The 17,756-nt window shown below is 30.0% G+C and overlaps 4 protein-coding genes across 4 annotated transcripts; all 4 read right to left on the reverse strand.

Moving 5' to 3' along the window:
- Window positions 1-5,404: 5,404 nt before the first annotated feature.
- OCT59_019571 (uncharacterized protein) lies at window positions 5,405-6,613 on the reverse strand (the record flags this gene model as incomplete). The annotated part of the gene is made up of 4 exons (XM_066143624.1): window positions 5,405-5,792; window positions 5,867-6,166; window positions 6,243-6,522; window positions 6,601-6,613. The coding sequence occupies 4 exons, from the start codon at window positions 6,611-6,613 to the stop codon at window positions 5,405-5,407; spliced, it is 981 nt and encodes a 326-aa protein (XP_066005356.1).
- Window positions 6,614-7,459: 846 nt separating this feature from the next.
- Window positions 7,460-7,741, reverse strand: OCT59_019572 (uncharacterized protein; the record flags this gene model as incomplete). Its single annotated transcript, XM_066143625.1, has 1 exon — window positions 7,460-7,741. The coding sequence occupies one exon, from the start codon at window positions 7,739-7,741 to the stop codon at window positions 7,460-7,462; it is 282 nt and encodes a 93-aa protein (XP_066005357.1).
- Window positions 7,742-9,872: 2,131 nt separating this feature from the next.
- Window positions 9,873-10,151, reverse strand: OCT59_019573 (uncharacterized protein; the record flags this gene model as incomplete). Its single annotated transcript, XM_066143626.1, has 2 exons — window positions 9,873-9,960; window positions 10,036-10,151. 2 exons carry the CDS (start codon window positions 10,149-10,151, stop codon window positions 9,873-9,875), a joined length of 204 nt encoding a protein of 67 aa, XP_066005358.1.
- Window positions 10,152-14,925: 4,774 nt separating this feature from the next.
- On the reverse strand, window positions 14,926-16,816 carry OCT59_019574 (uncharacterized protein; the record flags this gene model as incomplete). The annotated part of the gene is made up of 3 exons (XM_066143627.1): window positions 14,926-15,273; window positions 15,769-16,701; window positions 16,775-16,816. The coding sequence occupies 3 exons, from the start codon at window positions 16,814-16,816 to the stop codon at window positions 14,926-14,928; spliced, it is 1,323 nt and encodes a 440-aa protein (XP_066005359.1).
- Window positions 16,817-17,756: the final 940 nt, after the last annotated feature.

Here is a 17,756-nt window from a genome sequence, read left to right on the forward strand (position 1 = left end):
GGATTTCAATTTTTTAATATAGAACGAAAGGAATTTGAAGATGAAGTAATAACAGTTTGTCAAAAAAGACAAACTGTTATATTAGATCAAGAACGTGAAGATTATGATATTGAGGCATTAATGGCCAGAGAAATAGATGATAATAATTGATATGATAATTAATGAATTAAAATTTAAAATAAACAAATAAAATAATAAATAAAATAATAAATAAAGAAATAATAAATAAAAAAATGCATATAATTTAATTTTAAAATGTTTACTAGTTTCAGCTTATAGTAAAAAAAAGTTTTGGACTTTCGGCCTATAGTAAAAAATAGGTTCAGCCTATGTATAGTCTCAACCTGAGTTTCAGGTTTCAGCACTAGTTTTGGATTAGGGTTTCAGATTTTCAGATTCGGACTTATGCTCATGAGGTTTCAGCTACATGTATAATCTAATAGCTTCATGTTTTAAAAATGATTTTACAATTGGATTAATTTTGCTGGCCTCTTTCTCAGATAATGGTTTGCATTTCTGTAATGTGAGATGAATCTATACCTCATTTATTAGGAAAGTTGGTAATTTTGCTAGCAAGTCAGAATATGTCTAGTTAAATGCCATTATATATTTATATATTACGCAAAAAAATATGGAATTTCATGGAATTTCAAAAAATGGACCACCAGGATCAGTTTTATTATAATACAAATAATACATTTATGGCCTTTTTATAAATAAGAAGAGACATGCTAGATGGATCAAAAATTTATGTTACACATACTTAGGCCATAAGGTGTGGATAATATATTATTTTATTAAGACAATATTCGGAATTTGGGTTAAGGACTAATCTGAAAAATTTGGCAGATGATACATTTTATATATAGCGCCTTCGACCAATTTTACTAGACGATCATGTATGCAGATTATTTAGCATAAAAAATAAAGAATAAGTTATACATTACATCTTTAGCTAAATAATATTAATTTTCAGTTAAAAGCAATAGTCTATAATGTAGAATATTTCTCAGAATTAGTCAAATCAGTTAGACAATTGTGATTAGTGTTCCATCCCTTAATCTCAACGCAGTGCCTTTTGGCTGTTTTGCATACTAAGACGAGATAAATATTTCGCTTGTATTACTTTTGCAATTCGATAACTAATAAGAAGTTAGTGGAATCATTTCTTGCTTGGCAGGTGAAATATAAGCTGGCTCAAAATTTGGAGTTAAGGTTGCTTGTCTAAACCTCTTCAAAATCCTACGATTAGTTTCATCAAAATTTTACTATAGATTTATTATAGTTTCGGCAGAGTTTCAGCAGTTTCAGCATTTATAATAAGTTTCGGCAGTTTCGCCTTTCTCCAAAGTTTCACCAGTTTTTTAATATAACTTTAATATAGTTTTGGCAGAATTTCACTTTTTGGCAAAACGCCATTTTGCCTAAACCCCTAAGTTTCGGCAAGCAACCTTATTTGGAGCATTTGGCATAATATTTTCTACTATAGTTGCTTTAGTCTACGTATAAGCTTTATAGAGAATTGTACGAATATCATAATCATATGATACTGATGCCAACTTATCTTTTTCTGAGTGTGAGATAGATTAGAAGAAAAGCTCTAGGTGAAAACGCTTTAGTTTTGCCTCTTCTTGTAATATAGATTATTTATATTGCCAGATGCTAAATTCTCTACTGGAGAATTGCATTTATTCTTGCATGTTCATTTAAAATAGTATTTCCAGAAATACATCTCTTCAAGTGGTTATTTCTATAGCAATTCTCAAAATGACCATTTGCAGGTGTGAAAACTAAGGAGTCACATACATTTAGTGCTCCGAACGGATCGAATCAGATCGGATTTGAGATGAATCCGATCCGATCTGAATTTGGATCAAAAAAAATTGGATTTGATCTGATCCGAATTCAGATCAAAAATAATTGGATTTGATCTGATTCAAATTCAGATCAAAAATAATTGGATTTGATCTGATCCGAATTCGGATCAAAAATAATTGGATCCGATCCAATCCGAATCCGAAATAAACTTGATTCGATTCGGTCTAAATCCAATTCAGATAAAACCGATCCGATCTGGATCCGATCTGAATCAGATATTAAAAAAATGTTTTGCAACATTTTTTTAAAGATTTATTTAATAAAAAACATTGTGAAATGTTTTTTATTTCATTTTAAACAAAAAAAAACCGTTGCGAAACAGTTTTTAATTTCAATTTAACAAAAAAATCTGTTTCGCAACAGGTTTTTAAGTTGTTTTAATATAAACTGTTGCGAAATGGTTTATTTAACTAAAAAAAATCCGGTTTGTACTGGATTTTTAAGTTATTTTAATATAAACCGTTGTGAAACGGTTTATTTAACAAAAAAAAACTGGTTCACAACGGTTTTTTAACGATTATAATATAAACTGTTACGAAACGGTTTATTTAACTAAAAAAATCCATTTCGCAATAGTTTTTTAAGTTATTTTAATATAAACTGTTGCGAAACGGTTTATTTAACAAAAAAAAACTGTTTTGCAATGGTTTTTTAACGATTTTAATATAAACTGTTGCGAAACGGTTTATTTTAACTAAAAAAATTCGTTGCGAAATGGTTTATTTTAACTAAAAAAATCCATTTCGCAACGGTTTTTTAAGTTATTTTAATATAAACCGTTGCGAAACAGTTTATTTAACTAAAAAAATCTGTTTCGTACTGAATTTTTAAGTTATTTTAATATAAACCGTTGCGAAACAGTTTATTTAACTAAAAAAATCCATTTTGTACCGAATTTTTAAGTTATTTTAATATAAACTGTTGCAAAATAGTTTATTTAACTAAAAAAATCCATTTCGCAATGGTTTTTTAAGTTATTTCAATATAAACTGTTGCGAAATAGTTTATTTAACAAAAAAAAACCATTTCGCAACAGTTTTTTAACGATTATAATATAAACCGTTGCAAAACGGTTTATTTAACAAAAAAAATCTGTTTCGCAATAGTTTTTTAAGTTATTTTAGTATAAACCGTTGCGAAATGGTTTATTTTAACTAAAAAAATCTGTTTTGCAACGGGTTTTTAAGTTATTTTAATATAAACCGTTGCGAAACAGTTAATTTTAACTAAAAAAAAACTGTTTCGCAACGGTTTAAGTTGTTTTAATATAAAAAAATCCATTTCGCAACGGTTTTCCAAGTTGTTTTAATAAAAACTGTTGCGAAACAGTTTATTTTAACTAAAAAAATCCGTTTCGCAACGGTTTTTTTGTTTTAATAAAAACCGTTGCAAAACGGGTTATTTAAACTAAAAAAATCCATTTCGCAATGGTTTTTTAAGTTATTTTATTATAAACCGTTGTGAAATGGTTTATTGTAACTAAAAAAATCCATTTCGCAACGGGTTTTTAAGTTATTTTAATATAAACCGTTGCGAAATGGTTTATTTAACTAAAAAACCATTTCGCAATGGTTTTCTAAATTGTTTTAATATAAACTGTTGCGAAATGGTTTATTTAACTAAAAAAATCCATTTCGCAACAGTTTTTTAAGTTATTTTAATATAAACTGTTGCGAAATGGTTTATTTAACTAAAAAAACTATTTCGCAATGGTTTTTTAATTTGTTTTAATATAAACCGTTGCGAAACGGTTTATTTAACTAAAAAAATCCATTTCGCAACAGTTTTCTAAGTTGTTTTAATAAAAACCGTTGTGAAATGGTTTATTTAACTAAAAAAATCCATTTCGCAACGGTTTTTTAAGTTATTTTAATATAAATTGTTGCGAAACAGTTTATTTTAACTAAAAAAATCCGTTTCGCAACGGTTTTTTAAGTTATTTTAATATAAACTGTTGCGAAACAGTTTATTTAACTAAAAAAAACCGTTTCGCAACAGTTTTTAATTGTCTTAATAAAAAACGTTGCGCAACAGTTTTTAATTGTCTTAATAAAAAACGTTGCGCAACAGTTTTTAATTGTCTTAATAAAAAACGTTGCGCAAAATGTTTTTTATTTTCTAAGATTCGGATCCGATCCGAATCTGTTCGAATCTGATTCGATCTGATCCGATATGAATGAATAACTGATCTGATCTGATTCGATCTGAAATGGATCAAACTTTTTTGATTCGAATCGGATCACAGATCATAAAAAATCTGATCTGATCTGATCCGTTTCGAATCAGATCCGCAAATACGAATCGGATCGGATTTTTTTCAGAACACTACATACACTGCAATATATATAATTGATTGGATAATTATGAATCTTATCATCTACATATAGCTTTCTATACATTGTAATATATCCATTCTTAGAAAAGATTCTTAGGTTCTCTTCTAGTATTTTCCTAAATAAATCATGAATACGAGAATATCACATTTCTGGTGTTTTATGATCATATCTTTCTGCTAAAGGCAATATTGCAACAATAATTCTTATATATTCTTCATAGCCTCCAATACTATTGTATGCATGAATTAACTTGGAATAGGCTTTACTATCTAAATCCATATTAGCATTTTGGTAGATTATAACAGAATATTGATTTATACTATTTTTAGCAATTTTAGCCAATTTAGCAATAGTATACTCTAATAAATATCAGATTTATTTTTATTCGATTATAAGCATACTGAGGATTTATATAGGGCCATATCTCGACTATGCTAATTTTATATTTACATGCATATGCATAACACCTTGGCTAAATCACAAGATGATCAGCAACAGATTCTGTATAGCTAAAAAAAAGAAACGTCATAACTGAATACTATGTCACCAGGGCACAGTATTCTTTTTTTATTGCTTTAGCGCCTCTGGCTAGGACTATCATAACCCACAGATCAAGAGAATTTTATATTCACATGTATGTAGATTAATTTATACAGTATTGCATATCATTTTCGCAGATGTATCTAAAAAGGAGAAAGGGCCAATACGGCCAAACTTTTATTATTATTTATGCATAACTACTCAAAAATGAAAAATGCTGGACACGTGTATCCACTAATTGTGCAGTAATGTGGTGTAGTAACTAATCTAATTCTGTTCTGCTCTTAAAACTCTGGCAATGACATGGTCAACATTAGTATCAGACAAATTTAAAATAGACCTCATGGGAAAAGACCTAATTCATTCTATTTTCAATTTGCCAATACTATTAAAAAGCTTATAGGCTTTCTCAGACTTCCCCCACCTCTTTCGCAAAGCTTCATCAGAAAATTTTATTTCAGGAATTTATTTCCTAACTTTTTCTTCAACGAGAGCCTTTGCTCTGTTTTTATCATAACTGGGTTTTAACTCCTTGTATCGCAAATATAAAGTTTCTCCAAAGGTAAAATATCGATTGATAACATTCTGTGTTGCATCTTCATTTTTTTCTCAGTATAGTCTATTATATCAGAGAGATATAAAAATTTCATTCAGCTTAGCGCTCCAGTATTTGATAAAGCATCCGGCACATTTGTTTTTTCCAGGACTTTGCCAGTATTAGGGGTATTAGTTAACAGCTCTTTGATAAGCTTTTTTAGTATAGTAGAAACATCATCCTTATGTGATATCTTCTTTTTCTTGCTAGAAGACTTTTCGGCAGTAGATTCCCAAGTGCATTTTTTCTGCGCAGTATTCAAAGTCAGTTCTACTGGAAATAATTCCAAATCTTCGGCTGAACAGATAGAACACTTTTTGCAAGGATCATCAATACAGTTATAGTGCATGGCATGCTTACATGACAAAAAAATGGTATCTTTCATAAATTCTATAGAAATCTCTTCAAAGCATTTCTCACATATAAAGCGTTGGATTTGTCTGCTAGAAAGTTCTGAGTCATCCACATTTTCAGAATTGTCAGGGTTGGTTGCTTGGTTAGAAGTTTCTTTAGCAACCCCAGTAGTCTTGGACGATCTTTATTTCTACCTGATAATAGTACGTTCATGAGTGCTACATTGCCATTGGAGTTCACGTCTATTGGATCAGATCGTCTTCCCTCTTCTGGTATAATTGGCGAACTCAGGACAACTTTTTTACCCATCAAATTAGTTAAAACTAAAGTTCTGCTAGATTGTGATGATTGTGAACCTCTCCTAATAGAATTTGGGTCCACAATAATATCGATATTCTTTTCACAATCGGGAAATGGGCATGTGCTGAGTTTGATATATAAAAGTTGCTTTTCAATACATAGCCTATGAAAAATATGTCTGCAAGAGAGGATGGTGAGCGCTTTGATGGGTGATGTCAAAATATTGTTTTATTGTATACTCAGAACATTGCTCTAGCTCTGGAATTTCTTTATTTTCAACCATATCATTATCAAGATACTTCAGGATATTATAAGCTATATTCCTATGATTAATAAAAAACGGTTTGCAAGGTTTCGTAATCTTACTTTTTTTTCCACTACCACCACCACCATCATTATCATAATAAATTAGGTTACCCAGGTTATCGTAATCATTAGTAGTACTCAGGTTTTCGCTCTTTTGGTTTTCTATACCTGCCCACTTATCACTCTCGTGGTCAACTATCTTGCTGGCTAAAGCTAAAGATGGGGTTTTTATAGCATTTGTAAATTTTGTAGGAGAAAATATTTCTCAGATTTTCACTAGCAATTACGCACTGCATTTCATCATTCTATTAATCCTTCTGTAAATCGATAAAAATAACTTCATGATAAGCATAGATATCTTTAATCCCATATGCGAAATATTGATTGCCAGAAAAAATATTCATACCCAAATATTGTTTTATTAATATGATAATAGCGTGGCCAGAGACATAATATGTGAAAATAAAGTCGAAAAAATAATGTGAATATATATGCTAATCTTACATCATACAGTCCCTATTCTTTGGCAAGAATTTTACCGGCACATTTACCTTAGCGCCTTTGGCTAGGTAATCGGGTTTAGAATACTGCAGTCTCTTTTGAATAAGCCATCCACATGATTCGAAAAAAAGATATAATAATTCAGTCTATACGAATATGTGATTTCGCTTGATAATTCTCCTGCCTTTAGCGCTTTCAGCAGGCAGTTACTGGAGAGATAATAGGACTCATCATTGAGGAGTATACATAAGGGTGAATTAGGATTAAGTAATGCCGAAATATTATGGTGATGTAATGTATTACACCACAAAATGTTAAAATGAGTCACACTACCGTAATGCCGAATTGACGAATTGACGAATTGAATTGCACTGCCGTAATGCCGAATTAACAAAATAACGAATTGCCAAATTGCCAAATTGATAAAATAAATTATACCGTATTACCGTTGAATTACATTTTATTAAAATCATTAACTACTTTTAATTATTTACTTCAAATAATTTTTATCAAATTATAAATCTTTATCGCATAAGTTTATAATATATAAAAGCAGTATAAAAAAATTTATTATATATAAAACTACTACTCAGAAAAAAACTATTACAAATTGCCTATTTCAAAAAAAACAAAAAAAATATTACTGTAATTACTGCGTTTCATTTTCTTTAATGCTATTAACTTTAGCAAGAATATCATCTACATTAAATTCCATTTCACCATGATCAATTTTTTCAGGTTCCATTTCTTCCACAGTATGATTTAATTTAATCAAATTACCTACTATTAAATCTGAATCATCTTCAGTTAATTGATCATTATTTCCTTCTTCATCTTCTGAAACCAAATTTTCAAAAGGATCATTATCATTTTCTATTTCATTAATAAACATATCTGAATCTGAAGTAAGTGAATTAGTATAACTTTGCATTATTTCACTAAAGAGTCATCAGATAGATTTTTGCCAACATAATTAAGTTCTTGTTGTGCATTCAAAATATAAAATGAATGCAATCTTGCCATATTAAATACTTTTTTCACCTTAACTTTACTAAAAATGGCCAATTTTTTGAAATATTTTTATAGACCTAGATACAATGGCTTTCAAAACAATTGTGCAATTATTTTGTAAAATTTTTAAAATATATCAAAATATATTTAAGATATTTTTGAGATTAAAATATTAAAATAATATCAAAGTTAATTATATTATAATAATAAAATAATAACAAAAACATTAAAAAATTATTGTGATATTATTTTAAGTTATTTTTATAGACCTAGATACAATACAATTACAAAATAATAGCAAAAATATAATAAAAACATTTTGATGTATTAAATGTATTTTTGTAGTATTTTAAAATTATTACAAAATCATTTCAAAAAATTGGCCATTTTTAGTAAAGAAGTCTAATAAATATAAAAAAGAATTTAATAAAAAAATAGAAATTTTAATAAAATAAATATTCTATAAATATACCTGCTTCGTCTTTTTTGGGTAAACCAATTTAATACTGAAAAAACACGCTCACAGCTTGCACTATACATGGCCTGGTAATTCCCTATTTTCATATAAATACGTAATACGTAATCCTAGTAATTAATTACCAGATTTTTTGAAAAATACGTAAATACGTAATTATTTATGTCATACTTAATTAACGTAAATATTATTGGCTGATCATGGGTCATGTGCTTTTTTTATACAAAGTCATATCAGCATTTTATTGTTTTTGCATTTTTATATATATAAATGCCGGAACCATCAGTTTCAGTATTTTTTTTGCATTATACAAGTCAAAACGCCAGAACTATCAGTTTCAGCATTTTTTTTGCATCTTTACAAGTAAAAACGCCAGAACTATCAGTTTCAGCGTTTTTTTTTGCATTTTACAAGTAAAAACCTAGAACCATCAGTTTCGGCGTTTTTTTGCATTTTACAAGCAAAAATACCGGAACCATCAATTTTGGCGTTTTTTTTTCATTTTTACTAGTAAAAATGCCAGAACTATTAGTTTCAGTGTTTTTTTTACATTTCTACTAGTAAAAATGCCGGAACTATCAGTTTTGGTATTTTTTTTGCATTTCTACTAGTAAAAACGCTAGAACTGATAGTTCTGGCATTTTTTTTGCATTTTATAAGCAAAAATGCCAAAACTATCAGTTTCAGCATTTTTTTGCATTTTTACTAGTAAAAATGCCGGAACTATCAGTTTTGGCATTTTTTTGCATTTTACAAGTAAAAACGCTGAAACCATCAGTTTTGGCATTTTTTTCATTTTTACTAGTAAAAACGTTGGAACCATCAGTTTCAGCATTTTTTTTTCATTTTTACTAGTAAAACTGCCAGAACTATTAGTTTCAGCATTTTTTTTACATTTCTACTAGTAAAAACGCCAGAACTGATAGTTTCGGCATTTTTTTTGCATTTTACAAGCAAAAATGCTAGAACTATCAGTTTTGGTGTTTTTTTTGCATTTTTACTAGTAAAAATGCTGGAACTATCAGTTTCGGCATTTTTTTGCATTTCTACTAGTAAAACGCCAGAACTATCAATTTCGGCATTTTTTTGCATTTTTACTAGTAAAAATGCCGGAACCATCAGTTTTGGCATTTTTTTTTCATTTTTACTAGTAAAATGCCAGAACTATCAGTTTTAGCGTTTTTTTTTTTCATTTTTACAAGTGAAAACGCTAGAACCATCAGTTTCGGCATTTTTTTTTTCATTTCTACAAGAACGCCGGAACGATCAGTTTTGGCGATTTTTTTTTTATTATTACATGTAAAATGCTGAAACTATCAGTTTTGGCGATTTTCTTTTCATTTTTACATGTAAAACTGCTGGAACTATCAGTTTTGGCGATTTTCTTTTCATTTTTACATGTAAAACTGCCAAACTATCAGTTTCGGCATTTTTTCTCACATTTTCACATATCATGTGATTAATTACCAATAGTATTTATGGTAATTACGTTAAATGTAATTATTTACGGGTACTTTTGACTAATTACGAAGACATTAATAATTACGATTAACGTAATTATTTATGTTATATATAATTAATTACGAATTACATAATTATTTATGTATTTCAAATTACGAATTACGTTTTTGGCTGATGATTTACCAGGCCATGTATAGCTTGCACTATGAAGAACAATAGAAAGAATATATAAAGCCAATTCTTGCAAATAATAATTTGATTGTTTACATTCTAACTACCATAATTGGGGAGTTTGAAGTTCGTCAATATAAGGAAAATTATAAGGAGACTTAAAATCATCATAATTATTCATTTGAACAGCAAGTGTAAATGCTAATTTTAATTCTCCGCCCATTTTTGACTATAAGGCTAAAGCTTACTTTTGGATTAATTGATAGGTCTCAAGTATAAATTCTTTTCCACAAAATTTTGGATGCAAAAAATATGCTAGTAAATATAATTCATGATCAAACGGCTTCCATCTATTATTATAAAATTGAATGCATTTTTGCCGAAACTCTTTTAATTCTTCAGTACTTTCAGTAGGTAAAGCCTTGATAGTAGTAGCTATTTGAATGAGAGCTAAAAAAACATCAGCCATAGTTGCATTTTTACCTTCAATACTCTTTACAGCATTTTTTGCAGGTTCCAAAATAGTTGCAAGACTTTTAACATTCAACCAAAAATTTAGATTATTTACTAAATTTCGTAAAGTTTGATTCATTGCTTTAGAATCAGCAATTAATATCTAGAAATATAATAATAAAATATTTAATAATTTGACATTAACTTAGAAATTAACTACAATTTCACTTATATTTTTGAAAATAGTTTCTAAACGTAATACTGATGTACAGCAATCCCAAGTAGTACTCCATCTTGTTTTAACAGAACTTTTTAATCCACCTCCAACAATTAACTCTTTTTTGATTTCTTCATGAAGAGTAGCTCCAAATTGATGTGACTCAGTAAAATAAGTAACAAATTTCTGACAGTTAATAAGTATATTATTTGAAAATGGATTTTTTTTCATAATATCAGTACAAATTAATTGCATGTGATGAGTGATATAATGAACTGGCAAAATTTTAGGATATTCTTCAGATATTAATCTCTTAGCTAATTGCATAGCGCTAGCACCATCTGACACTACTGAAGAAAAACGCTGTGAGCCTATATCTTTAATGCTGTAAAAAGACCAGTGTGAGAGTTTTTTTGAACAGTCTTTAACTTTAATTACATATTCTTCTCATTCAGGAGTAATTACAACAAAAGAAAAATAAGAATGATGGTTGCTACTTGTCCATCCGTCCAACACTTAATATTGAAATAAAAATAATATTAATATTTATTGGAGATATAATAAATAAAAAAAAATTATTTACCAAGTGAAAGATTTTCTTGTTTTTTAAGTATTCCTTCAACATCAACGGTAATTCTTGCCACTTCATTACTAAGCCAAGTATCACTTAATGTTTTCCTGTCTGGCAATTGATAACCAGCACATAAATTCATTACAAGATCAATAAAGAATGGACTTTCTACAGTAGAAAAAAGGACGTCACAGCATACAAAAAATCTAGTCAATGCTCTATTACAAAGATATTGTTGCCCAGGATCTATTGCTGATTTTTGTAATTTAGATGTGATTTTTGGTTGAATTCCAGTTGCAATTTCTTCATTAAGTTTTCGCTTCCTTGTAGTAATTCGACCAGAAGATTGCTCATTATTTTGTGCAAAAATTCTGAAATATTGTTCTTTAACTGAAGCTTCAACTTTTTCACATTGTAATGCTAAATGTGCCATCATATCTGGAACTACTCTTCCTCTGTTCCGAGCATTACCACAATATACACAAGTACTAGGTGAGTGGCCAAATTTTCTAGCTTCCTCTTCAATAAAATAATTCCATACATCATTTTTTTTCTTGCCAGGCTTCTTGAATTCTTCAGTTTCTGGAAGATCTGGTAATTTTACAAAATTTAGATCTTGAAAAGATCTTGTTTCATCAAGAGAATCTGTTTCATTAGCCATAATTTCTCTTTAGTTAACTTTTGTAATAGAAAATTTGAAAAAAAATAGCACTTGAAAACTTTTTCCGATAAATATTGATCAACCTGATTACATTTTAGCCAATCATTAACTGGCGTCAAACGCGTCAATCATACAAATTTTTAGGATAACGATATTAGAATTAAAAAATTTCGCCTAGAGAATATTTTATTTCTTAATCACTGGCAAAATAATTAAGTTTCGCAAATAATCATAATTTCTATAATCATGTATTCTTCCGAAGAAATTTTCCTAATTCTTCGGAATTCTACACAATCCGAAGAAAAAATTTTTACCCCTGAGAATCACCATTTTTGGATTAAGTTCGTGATGCATATGTAGAAAACTAAGTACCTGCATTATAATAAATCTATCAGATTTCAGTATATAGTATAAAAAATAAAACAACGATAAATCTAACATTAAAGATTTATCTGATTTTCTTTTAAAGTTCTATTTTACAAAATTCCTAATAGCTAATAACCGAAAAATGTCCCTTTTTTAGCATTTATAACACGTTAAAATGACAAATTTTCAACCCGTTTCTTACAAAAATTCTCACAATTCCGTCATAATAACGAAATGACAATATTCTATAACATGTTAACAAATTTGTATCGTGTGGGGCGAACTGAAAGAGTTTCGAATTTTGGAAATTCTAGTTCCGAATTTCACAGTTTTTTCTTGTAGTAATTCCTTTTTATGCAGGATATAAAATAATAAATTTAATAACTAACAAAAGGTTTAATGCGAAAATTTTATTCAATTTTGAAAAATGATAGTGTTTATTAGGGACAAATTTATCCTGAACCGGGGTCCAGGTTCTTTATCCTAAACCCCCTATATAAATAAGTTTTTTCAGAGTAATCGTCACGTGATTAATACAGTTGCGGTCTAGGATAAGAACCTGAACCCCGGTCTATTTTAAGGACACTCGTTTATTAGTTATTAAGTCACGGGTTCAATCCAAAAATGGTGATTCTCAGGGGTAAAATATTTTTTCTTCGGATTGTGTAGAATTCCGAAGAATTAGGAAAATTTTTTCGGAAGAATACATGATTATATAATTTCTAGTTAATCCAGTTTTATTATTCTTACTTATACAGTCTTAAATTTTCGGTTTGATAATTCATTTGAATTTTATCGATAGAAACCAAAACTGAACTGGTATATCAATAAGACACTTGGTCACGTCCCTCTCTAAAATTTTTTTTTTTAAAAAAAAGTATATATATAAATGATATTTCCAAAAATAAAAAAAAACAAGGAACCCTCTTTTGAAACATACCATAAAAAATATAGCTCAATTGCTTAAGGTGCACTCCAAGGAAAGGTAGTTTATTTTACTACTAACAATGATTCTGAAGAAAATCGAAGAAACATCCTCTTAAATCACCCTGTATTATCTAACCATCAGTCAACTGTCCAAGAAAGCAATATCTGAAAATAATAAAAAGAAAAAATGTTAGAAATATTTCCAAATAAAAATAATAATAAAAAAGCTTCGAATAACCATAATAAAGAAGTAACGTACAGTCGCGTCGGAAAGTAATGCCCGATTTGAAAATGAAGACAAAAACAAAAATATTTGTATTTTTTCACCAGTATATACATTAGTAAAATATTTATATCTAGTTTACTTCTCATACTACATCAAATTTTCACAATCCCAGGGTGGCAGCCTTCCCAAAAACAGAACTATTTAAATTTTTATTTTTTCTTCAGTACAGCTTTAAGTTCGCCTACAGCATTTGGGAGGAGGTCAACACTTCTGGGTAATATATTGGTTCGTTTCTAATTGTTCTTTACTTTGTTTAAACCAAGTAAATTTGTTGGCAAATCAGTAGTTGCAATTTTATTTAATTTTAGCTGATTTTTGGCTTAAAGATGAAATCTATAATTATCTTGCCACTCGTGATTATCTTGGCATCCAGTGATCCAAATTTGGCGAATAAGGGCTCATTGGATTCGTCTCGTCAAGACGAATTGAATGGTGGTCGGCTCATATCTCTAGGATCAATATATGCTAAGATATACATTAAAATATATTTTGGACGTTTTGGCCATTATCTCGTGATATATCGATATTATACACATGGGCTGGCCACCATTCGATGCGTCTCGAAGAGACTAATCCAATGAGCCTTTGATTATCAAAATTGGATCACTGGATAGTGAGCTATTCCCGATTTTATGAAATTCAGAGTTTCGAAAAATTTTCAGGTAAAGTATGTTTGGAGGTATATCTCGGCATCTATTGGACCTAAAGACATGATTCAACTAACATTGGACTCATCTTGGTGAGGTGAATCCAACAAGCCTTAATTTGTCAAACTCTGATCACTGGATGCTGGGATAACCATAGTGGCTAAATAATCATAACCTCCATCTGTAAGTAATCGGGCAATACTTTCCGACGCGACTGTACAGTATCTGTAAGTAAATTACGCACTATATTCCACTATGCCAGCAATTTAATACTTACCGGTTAAATTGCATAAAAATAGAAGAATAAGTTCCATTTAAATGACAAAACTAGTTCTCTAGTAAAAAGAGTTTCGTCTATAAATTATTAAAAATCCTATCAGGAAAGAAGTTTTTGGTAAAGTCACGCAGTTTTTCTGAAGGAAAAAAAACACACTTAAATCCCTTTAAATTATACAAAATCAAAACCTACCTTTATATGGAAATTATACATTGATTTATATTGGCAATGATCTCGCTAAAAATTGAACAGATTTAAAAAATTCATAAAAAAGAAACACCTTTGACCCCTAAATTTTACAAAAAAAAATTGTCTACCTTTATATGGAAGTTGTGTATCAGCTGTGTCACTAAAATAATTCAGTTAACTTTTGACAATTATGATTTATGACCAATCAGCATTACGCCAATTCACCAAATTGGTGCAATTCGGCATTACGTCAATTCACTAAATCGGCACAAATCGGCATTACGGCAATTCGGCATGTGCTATTTTAGATCGGGTCTGGTGTAATATATTTCGGCATTATATGGTGTATTGCCGAATTACCATGGGTTAATTCACCACCATATATAATTGGGGAGGTTTTTCTTTAGTATCCTCCATCACGATAATAATAACCTCTATTACGTTCACCATATTCATTACATCCACCGTATCCATCATCATCCGAATCATCTGGCATTCCTTCATTCGTTTCTTTCACCGACTGGGGTATGGAATCAAAATACGCACAATCCTTCGCACAATCTTCCAAGATCATTTTGTAGTAATCATCCTCAGCTTCGAGAGAATTGCTTGGGCCGGCTTCTTTAGAATCATCAGAAGAATTAGAGATATGGGCTAATGGAATAGGTGTAGTTGATTCCTTTGGAGGCAAGACCTCCAATACATTATTCTGATCGGATCCCTCTGGGACCTCGTCATCTTGTTCTTCATCCTAGCTTCATCAGTGAATTCCATATTGGGTTTTTCGGTGAAGTGATCTATAATCGTTTGAATCTGAGGATCAGTAAATTTCAAAATAGTATCTGCACTATATTTTTTTATATATTGAAGCTTGTCCATTCCTATTTTTTCGAATAAATCGTCAATTCTCAAAGCTTTCTGTGTTTGCCTACATAAAGTTTTGCGCTTGGTATTTAGGTTTTAACGGGGTTAACGGGACCCACATATTGGAATGAAACGTTATACCGTAGTTTTACAGTAATAAAATCATAAATTTATCCTTTCTCTAATTAACCCATTGTTAAGCAGTGACACGTCGATCAAACATCATGCTTAGTAAACTCAAATTTTAAAAGCAGAATTATATTTTTTTTGCAATTTTGTATTTTTTAAATTCTATCTTTACATCAGAAATAAAATAAATCAAATGAAAAAAATACCCGCAAGTGCAAATATTACATTAAGATTATGATTTGTATTTATATACATTTCCATCATCATCAACAAACCATGATAAACAATCATCTGATTTCCTTGGCCACAATATTTGACACGCATCTTCCCAATGAAATAATCTACCATAGCAATCCATAAAAACCATTCCATAATCGACCTCTCCAATGACTATAATATGGTTAAAACCGAATTCTGCAATACGCTCCATATAATCAGTAAGTTCAAAAAGTCTTTTGGGATCGCGACTACCAAAGGGAAGATCATAGCCAAAAGTAAGTGCCATCCGCCGACGATCTTGTTCCCTTACAAACGTTTCTACAACCATGAGTGAATCACTGCAACCCTGTGGAGAGACATCATTTTTGCCACAATTTGACATAATAGACACGGGCTCTTGATCATAAGAGGTTGGCCCAACTTCTTGGGCAGGATTAGGGTGCGGGAGAACAAAATGACACAATTCATTTCCCCGCATAACGCTTCCCATGTTGCCGATTCGGCACAGTTTCCCAAAGGATGCTTGCAAAGATTTAATTGTTCCGGAGTTAGGGCAATATGTGAGGCCCATTGTAGCACACTCATCGCATTCACTCTCGACTGTGTTGCTGATTTGGTGTTGTCTATCATCTCCTTTTTGGGTGCTTTCCCGCAACGGACTGAGGCACCGAACATGTACCTCACTATCTTCTCCTCCTCTCGTGAGTATTCCCATGTTAGGTTTACAGTGTGAGCGTGGTATTCCATTTTCGGTTCCATCTTCATTATCATTTCCCCCAACTCTTCCAGTTTTTTCGAAAGATATGCGATTTTCTCTCCGTCCCCTATTATCTTGAATTCGGTCTGAGTGTGGTAGGTCCAGAGAAGTGACACTACATCCCACACAGTTATTAGTAAGATCTGTCGAAAGTCTGGTAGGTCCACCAATTTCCCTGTAGGGCCATACGGAATTACTATCTTCTGGTACCTACATAAATATACTTTGCATTTAATAAAGAACAGAATGACTTTTTTTACACGGTAAAGAAATCAATAAATACTTGAAAACGTAAATGAAGTCCGTTATTAAGGTTCTCATCCATGATTCATTTAATTTTTCGTACCACTCTTCTTCTGGCAGTTCGAGATTTTCCAACCGCCTATATAAATAAGTATTATTAGTCTAAATATCACACTAATAATGCTTTGTGACGTACTTTAAAACTCGGCTATTTCCATAATTAGATGAAAAAGGAACGGAACGGAAAAAAGATAGAAAAAAAAAGACAGATTAGATGGTGTAACGATTAGCTTTTTATAATCATACTGACGTAATAACGTAATAATGATGTCACTTTTAAATCATTGAGGCAAATGTATCATATGGGCTGATTTGTCTACTCTGCATTAAAAAGAGTTATTGATTGATTTTCACAATTTTTGTTACTCAAAATTGTTTTGTAATACCAAAAAATCATCTGATTGATGATCACTTGACTAAATAATAAGTTGAACAAAATTTTACATTTGCGAAACTTAAATTATTAAATGTAAAAGAGCTGTGAAAAAACCCATTTCTCTAATAAAAAACCCATTTCTTATATATATGGAATTTTTAACATATATTATTAAAAAGTAAGTATATTTTAATAAAATATAAAGTAAAATAAAAATTTATATAGCCTTAGTAGCTATAAATGTTTATAAAAGTATAATAAAAATATCATATAAAAGATGGTATTATAATAAATATTTTCAAACAATAAAAATAATTATTTTATGTCAGAGTTTGTATTACCATCTTTAAACGCAAATATATCAAGATTCACTGATCCGTTTTCTATAATTTTAGGCTCGTTGGAAAGCCCTTGTTCTGGACTTTATAGGCGAAAAAAGAGCTCGCCGATTGAATCATTAGATCTGGAGATATTTACGTTTAAAGTTGAGGTATGAACTTTTTAACATGCTTAAATGCAAATATCTTGGGATCTACTGATCCATTTTTTATAAATTTAGGCTCTTTGGAAAGCCTTTGATCTGGTC

The sequence above is a fragment of the Rhizophagus irregularis genome, chromosome 29, assembly GCF_026210795.1.
Source record: "Rhizophagus irregularis chromosome 29, complete sequence".
NCBI lineage: Eukaryota > Fungi > Glomeromycota > Glomeromycetes > Glomerales > Glomeraceae > Rhizophagus > Rhizophagus irregularis.